This window comes from Vicugna pacos, chromosome 6, assembly GCF_048564905.1.
Source record: "Vicugna pacos chromosome 6, VicPac4, whole genome shotgun sequence".
Taxonomy (NCBI): Eukaryota; Metazoa; Chordata; class Mammalia; order Artiodactyla; family Camelidae; genus Vicugna; species Vicugna pacos.
The window spans coordinates 86,455,642-86,463,373 of NC_132992.1; the positions used below are offsets into that span (position 1 = coordinate 86,455,642).

General features: G+C 51.3%; 1 protein-coding gene across 1 annotated transcript; it reads right to left on the reverse strand.

Moving 5' to 3' along the window:
• Positions 1 to 683: 683 nt before the first annotated feature.
• On the reverse strand, positions 684 to 6,833 carry SERPINA10 (serpin family A member 10). Its single transcript, XM_006208229.4, has 4 exons — positions 6,131 to 6,833; positions 4,612 to 4,885; positions 2,230 to 2,380; positions 684 to 875 (listed from the first exon to the last, which is right to left on the reverse strand). The coding sequence occupies exons 1-4, from the start codon at positions 6,831 to 6,833 to the stop codon at positions 684 to 686; spliced, it is 1,320 nt and encodes a 439-aa protein (XP_006208291.2).
• Between the last annotated feature and the right edge of the window lie 899 nt (positions 6,834 to 7,732).

Here is a 7,732-nt window from a genome sequence, read left to right on the forward strand (position 1 = left end):
CTTTATATACCAATACAGTCAAAATATAATTTTCATTATACATACACACAGACGCGCACATATGTTTTAACAGAGGAAGGAGCCCACGAAGGCTATACTGTGGCTCTGTCTCTGGTTTTGATTTCCTTCCTTTGTAAAACGAAGATAGTGAACTGGATGATCTGTGACTCAGGTAATGGCTCCGTGGAGTAAACGAGGCCACCTCATGGCAGATACTGTGATCAGGACTGGCCACCGCTATTCTCCTCTAATTTTAGCAAGGAATGATTCTATAATAGGTGAAAATAAAGCACTAATTTTGCACTGGGGGAAGCAGAGAGTGAAGCACATGGCTCATGGAGAATGTGTACTTGTCTTCCTCCCAAAGGCTTCGTCTTGAAATAGAGCTCTCATCCAATGTATCTTGAAGTCCAGACACATGAGTAACAGAGAAAAGTAAAGATACTCTAGCAGGACAGTCTTTAGTCAGTAACAAAGGCTCTTAGAAACAGGCTTAAAATACCAGACAGACTGTACACACATCTCCGTAAAATAATTTTGAGTGTAATGCTCAGATTTATCTAAGAACGGCTCACACTAGCATTGGGGGACAAGGGGGGCCCCCAGTGCCGAAGTCCCATGTAGCTTCACACACCTCAGGTTCTGCAGTGGCTATAGCTCTGAGTCTTCACTCACATCATAAGTCACAGCAGAGTTGGGTTCACCACCCTGCCCAGAAATAACAGCATTCTGGAGGTTTCTTCGTAGATCATGAAGTGAAATGGCCGGTCCACCTTGATGATGGGAGGCATGGAATAGGCAGTGATTTCTGCCAGGGTCCCCGCCACTGCCTCCGTCCCTTCTTCGTCCACCTCAATCGTCGCTCTTTGTAAAACCTAGAAAAGGCAATAACGTGGAAGACCCTGTGTGTGCCAGTGGAGGCGAGGGAATTAATTGGGCGCCTGGACATTTTTTGTTAACAGTCCTACCCACAGGGCCGTGCCCTTGGGATTTAGTGATACCAGGGTCATCTGTGCTCAGAGGAACGGTCTGAGGTTGCATCTGGCAACTGCCGTAGAAACCCCCAAAATACCAGGAGACACGAAGAATCCACATGGGAAATACAGTCTGGGCAGGGGCCCAGAGACTCTGGCTGGCCAATCTGTGCACAAATGCATCAAATCAACAAATATTTATTGAGCATGTGCTTTGTGCTGCTGATTCTTGAGCTGAGCTGGTGTTCCTCCTAGAAGATTTTCAAGCTGCCTGGAACTCCTGAGAACTTTGACCTTCCTTCTGGCAGGCAAGGTCGGGGCAAGGGTGTGTGGTTAGTCCTCTGTAAGCAGCTTCCCAGCACCTGGTGCTGCTCTGAGGTGGTCCCGGGGACAAGCCCCAGGGTCCCTGAAGTCTTCCTGCACTCTGGTTGCCTGTATTTACCCTGCCTGTCATCTCCAGGAGGCCCTTTTGTCCAGGAACCTCATGTGAGGTGAGTGATGGGCCTGTGTAATTATTATAAGAGGAGGTAATGAAAACAGTGTAATAACACTTGGACATTCTCTGAGTTCCTGGAGTGAAAACTTACTTCCCAGAGTAAACGGAGGGAGCACATTTAATAATTTACAGTGTAACCTGTAACCCCACAACACACTTCTTCAATTTTTATGTGTTTGCAGCCGAAATTCATGTGTTTACAGTTTTAGAGGCAGAACTAGGGACAAAGAGGATGAGTCGGAGGAGTTATAAGTCAAAAATATGTATGTATATGAAAAAACTCAAACGATTTTAGCCATTTGTGGATTGAGCTACTTTTCAAATAAGTGGTGATTTCCCTGTCACTGGAAACGTTAAAAAAAAAAAAAAGAAAACGGAGGGCGACTTTGTAGGGACATCATAGAGCAGATTTCTGCAAGGGGTGGGAAGTTAGCCCGATGCCCTTTGGGGGTTTCTTTCGTCTTGAAAGTGGTGCAATTTCGTGGAATTTTTAAATTTGTGAACTAATTCCATTTAGGGGTAAATTTTCTCTTGAGCATTGGGAGAGAAGAGAGAGCTTTACATAAGAGAAATTTAATGAATTAAACAGATGTTTTAATAAAGTGGTGCAAAATTCTTAAGACATCCAATTTGGGTGCTATTTTAAGTCTTTTGGAATTTAAATCTGACTTTCTGCTACAACCTGGCCTTTTTATCAACGTTAAATGGTTTGTAAAAACATTTGTTGGTTTGGGGCCCTAATGAGAGATCCCCACTTACCTTGGATACTTTAAGATTTCTCGCAGTAACCGAGAGTCCGCTCAGATCAGCCCAGGGTGAGAAGACTCTGCTGATTCCCATCTGCTTCAGCAGTTCATGCATCTCATACTTCTGATCTAACTTGAACTTGGGAAGGAAAACTTCCATTCTTCTGTGGTACAAGTACACATAACAGTGAAATGTAGACAAAAAGCCAGAGATTTGGAACACTAAGACGGTCACACTTTCTTTTTACTCCCTCCAAGATGATGCCCACTGACAGGTCTCCCTCGCCTGCCTATAGCTCGTTCCATTCTTTTGTGACGGTCTAGCTCAGAGAAGACAGCTCTGACTGATCACACGTGTGTCCCTGCAGCTTCAGTGAACCAGTTTTATATCCCAGCGGCTGACTCACATTCTCTTTATGCCATACTTTGTGTCCATTTCCCTGTGTCTTAAAAACAACCCAAACCAGCCAATCAGCCGCTGCCATCAATCCTTCAGACTCTTGGACGATGGCTGTTTTCAACCCCCAGTTTCTTCAGACCCCCAGGACTCCGGGAGAACTGTGGAAGTCTGGGGATGGACAGGGGGAGGGGAGCGAAGGAAATTTTCAACCCCCTACCTATCTATAGCCAGAGAAATTCTAATATTCACTCTGATATTATACATTGGAGTTCTCATCTTCGTTTAGAAAGATGAGTTCTGTGGCTTAAAAGTAAAAAGGATGAGAACTACTGATTAGTCCTAGTCTTAAAGAAGTCCCAGGTGTCTTTATACGTGAGGTGTAGCCAAAATGCCAATGTCAGTCTCACCGGGTCCTTCAGAGATTTAAGTGGAGGAATACACGGTAAGTTCCCAGAGCAGCGTCTGGCATAGAGCAGGGGCTTAATGAATATTAATTTCCTTTGGCTCCCTTTTCTCTCCTCCTTTCTCTTGCAGAGTTGGGCTGGGCTGTGGGACTGGAATATAGCTGAGGACATGGAATGTCTTGAACGTCGACTTATAAATTTATTCACCCAAACATTTGTTGAGGGCTTATGTTTGAGTCCTTTGCTAGGCACTAAGGATTTGAAGAAAAAGAAGAATGAAGATAAAATGAACACTGGGGACCTTCAGCTGGACTCGTCTCTGTGCCAAATCCTGGAGTGACAGGATTCAGGAGGCATCGCCATGGAACCCTTCCTGCCACTGACTTCCTTGTACCCCAATAGGTGGATTAATTTATTCAACAAACATTTGAGCACCTGCTCTGCGCTTCCAGCCCTGCTGTCTGTGCATGGCCCCTCCCCAGGTCATCTCGTCCCATTTCATGGTTCCACTTATGTGCTGCTGTCTCCTCAGCCTGCACCTCACCCTGCACGCCAGACCCAGCTGCCTTCCTGACGTCTCCACCCAGTTGTCTAATAGGTATTTCTGATCCAGACTTTCAAACTGACCCCCAGGCCCGTTCCCCCCACGGTCTCCCCCATTTCAAGAAACAGCAGGGCCTTCTTTCCAGTTGCTGAGGCCAAAAACTGCCTTCAACTTTGACTCTCCTCTTTCTCTCTCTGTCACCCACATCCAGTCCATGAGCCAATCCTGTCACCTCCAGCTTCCTAACAGATCAGGGTCCCACTGCTGTTCCTCCCTGCCACCACCAGCCGAGCAGCAGCATCCTGACTGGTCCCCTTGCCCCTCCTCATCCCCTCGTGTCGTCTCAGCACAGACTATGTTACCCCTCTGCTTGGCTTCCCATCTCCCTCGGGAACAGCCTAAGTCTTTTATTTTAATTTATTTCATGTATGTTTTAAATTTTAGTGGGGGAGGTAATTAGGATATTTACTTATTTGCTTATTTATTTTAATGGAGGTGCCAGGGATTGAACCCAGAGCCTCCTGCATGCTCAGCATACACGCTACCACTGAGCTATACCCTCCCACCAAGCCCAAGTATTTTTCAGCGCCAGTACCATACAATCCTGGATGACCGGGCCCCTGGTTCCTCTGTGACCTCAACTCCAACCACCACAGCTTCACTGGCTGCCTCACTGTTCCTCGAACCTACCAAGCACGTGCCCCTTCCAGAACTGCCATGTTTCTGCCTGGAACTCTCCCCTGCCCGGGATGTCCACACAGCCCTCCTTCATCTTCAGGTGTTTGCTTACGGCCACCTTCTTGGCGAGGCCTTAGGGTTGGCATCGCGCATGCATCACAGTGCCTGGCACCTAGGAGAACACTGGCAAGGGCTGGGAGAGCACGCCAGGCGCTGTGGCAGATGCTGGTAGAGCGGAAAACAGGCCAGACGCAGCCCCTGCTGTCGGGGAGCCCGCAGCTCTCTGGCTGGGACGGGCACAGAATGAAGTAGTGAGCACTCACTGGTGGGGGGGGAGCAGGCAGGTACAGAGGGAGGGGAGGGTGGTACCTGGTTTTCATGTTTCTGAGCCACATGTCCACCAGGTCCGTGGTCAGGTAGTCTTCAAGGGCGAGGTGGTCACCCATCCTCTCCATGAGGACCACCAGCATGGTGGCATTTCCTCGGTAGGGCAGTTTGAGGATGTGGCAGCGAAAATCCTTATCAAAAGTGGAGGCAAACTTGCCAGCCCTGTACATCATGGGCACCTTGATGACCTTGTACTTGTCCAGGTAGAAAGTTTCCATCTCGGTGAGAGCAGGGTCAAAAGGGGTCAGCCATTTCCCTGAACAGGTAAGAACAGAATTCATGGCAGAAACCACCCTCCCTGAAAGCGTCATCCTTGTTAAAGGAAGAAAGGGCCAGGGTTCTCTGCCCGGCTGGGAAAGGCATCCTTATCGGGTTTGTTTTGACCACAGCTCAGGCAACCAAAAGAGATTCCCAGAAGATCAGCCACTCCCAGGCTGCTTTCCCAGCTGTCAGAACCCGGCTCTGCCCGCCGGCCCTGTGGGAGTCACACACAAAAGCAAGATGCCCCTAATGACCTCCATTCCTTCACTGAACAAACCTCGGAGCCGAAGTCACTCATTCGAGTTGATGTGGTGAGGACCCACTTCCTGCTACACTAGCTCCCTTGTTGTTGGTTCGCTCCCGCCTAGAGAAGACTTCGGGTCTTTCTCTGGCCCTGTCCCCGTGTGGGGCCCTCCGACCGCCACTCTGTCTAGTGCGCACCACGTGCAGAGTCCACCGTGGCAGAAACGATGACAGTCCCACCCATCCTCTGCGTAAAGTGGCCCTGAGGGGAGGGGGCCCTGCTGACAAGTAGCCACACCGTGCAGAGGTGGCCACCAGCCTGCGGCACATGCCTCTACAGGACGTCTGTCTGGCCCAGTCAACTGGAAGCACGGACTCCTCTCGGACTCTGCAAGTCCCTTGGTGTCACCTTCCTGTTACAGTGGTGGCCGCCAAGTCCAGTGCTCCTTGGGAAAGGCAGGAACGAAAGGACCCAGGAGGAGCGTGTCCAGCCCCTCTGAGTCTGGAGTCTGCCGTTTGTCACGTGACCTTGAACCAGTTATCCTATCTGAGCCTCATTCCCATCTAACAGTATGGGACTGTCCTTAGTTTCCCGTATGGAGAATCAAGGACAAGGGAGTTTGTCATTTGCCCCAGGTCACAAAAGTAGAGAGTGAAAGAGCAAAGATCTTAAATCTCTCCAATGATATGCCTTTCTTTTTTAGTGACCCAGAAGGTTCCCTGTGTCAGGATGTCAGAGGAGAGCTGTGTGGAGGTGCTTGGGAAACCGTGAACCCTGCAGGCATGTGGGGCCCTAGGGCAGGGGCATCAAATCCGAACGTCATCTGTCACTGAGCCTCTTGCTACATTCTACACAGTCCGTGCATGTCTCAATCTGCTTGTGAAACTTGAGAACATGTTCCTAGGAAATCATTTGGCATCAGCCGGACACAGACCCAACAGGAAAGGTAGGCAGACGGAGAGACCTGTCTGGGAGAGCAGGACGTTATCAAAGTACCTTTGAGCAAGATGTAATCCACAAGAATTAATTTGGTGTCGGGATTAATGTCATCAAAGAGTTTGGGAATTTTCCCCCGAGTCTCTTTGTTAATGTAATGATTCAGGAGCCCTTTGGCCTGGGAGACATTGCGAAAATTCAGAGTCACACACTCTATATCGAAATACCTCTTGGAGATATTGAGGAAGGTCTCTTTGATGTCAAAGTCCTCATGGATGAAGGCAAAACTCCCCTGGGCCAGGCCCAGCTCCGGGTTGCGGGAGAGGCTCTCTCGAAGCTTCTTAAAGAGGGCGGGCAGGTGTGCGGCCTGGGTCTGGTTTGGGGCCCCCAGGCTGAGCCCGCTCTCCAGCTGGGCTCTGCTCTGGTCCCCAGCCCCCAGGGTCAAGGCCACCATGGCCTGGGACAGGCCGAGCGGGGAGAAGACCACGTTGCCATCGTGCCTGGTGGCGATCTTGCGCAGCAGGCTGAACCCCAGGTTGGAGGTCTCCTTGGAGAGCTTCTGACCCCCAGCCGTCAGCTGGGAGTGCTCCTCCTCCTCCCCTGGAGCCCACGCTCCCTCGCTGCTCTCCCTCTGGGCCCTGGGGGTCGGCAGGGTCTCCTGCCCTGTCTGGGCCTCCAGTAGGCGGGGACCAGGGGTGGAGCTGGGCACCAGCCACACCTGGGCCAGGAGGCAGGGCAGCAGGAGGCTCAGTACCGCCTTCATCTGGGCAACAGTGGAGGCCACGGGAGCACTTCCCTTCAGCAGCGAGGCTCCCTTGGGAGAGAAGAGGGCAGAGATTGTTTTTAACGCCTGATACAAGCCTCCTTTCTGTGTCCTGGTACAAGTCCTCCAGTGACCCTGCTTCCTCCCTGGGGGTTGGATCTGGGCTTATCTCGGGGCTCATGCAGCTGAGCCCTGCCTCGGGGAGACCCGGAGCAAGTTGGGGTCCCATTTGTTCACCTGAGGTGGAAGGCATTATATAACAGAGCAAACCACCCTCTAGTTTCCATCCAGGGCCAGGCAGCTCCTGGTCCCCCCCCGCCCCAGCTTTCCCCACATGTCCCACTTCCTCCCAGAGGGGCAGCAGGCAGCCAGGAGGAGGGGGATTGGAGGGGACGTGGCCTGGGTCCTGGCCCTCCCTGGGTGTTGGAGCGGGGCCGGAGTCAGGAGGCCTTCCTGTGAAGACCTCTTATTGGTCTGTTTCATTCATTGGGCTGGATCATTGGGTGATACAGTAGCCAATCCAAACTGGCCTGCGGGGACCTGGACCTGGGGACGCGTTTGGCTGGATTTAGAGGGAGGGTCTGGGTGGGTAAGAAAAGGAAAAAAGTGCTGAGTTTGCCACATTCTGTGATCAGGATCGCCCTGCACCTCTCCCAGAGCACTGCCCCAGCCCTGGGCCCAGATACATAGCTCCTTTCTGGACGTCCTTCCTTCCCCCTACCTGGAGCTCCCCTGGACAGAAACAGATGACGAGCCAGTTCGTACCACACGAGCCTGGGCTAAGCTCTACGTGGACAACCTCATCTAATCCTTACAGCGCCATGCGAAGTGCACCCTCCCTCTCCCCGCCCCAGGGGTGCGTATTCTAGTAGAGCCACTTCCAGCACAGGCAGTGGGTC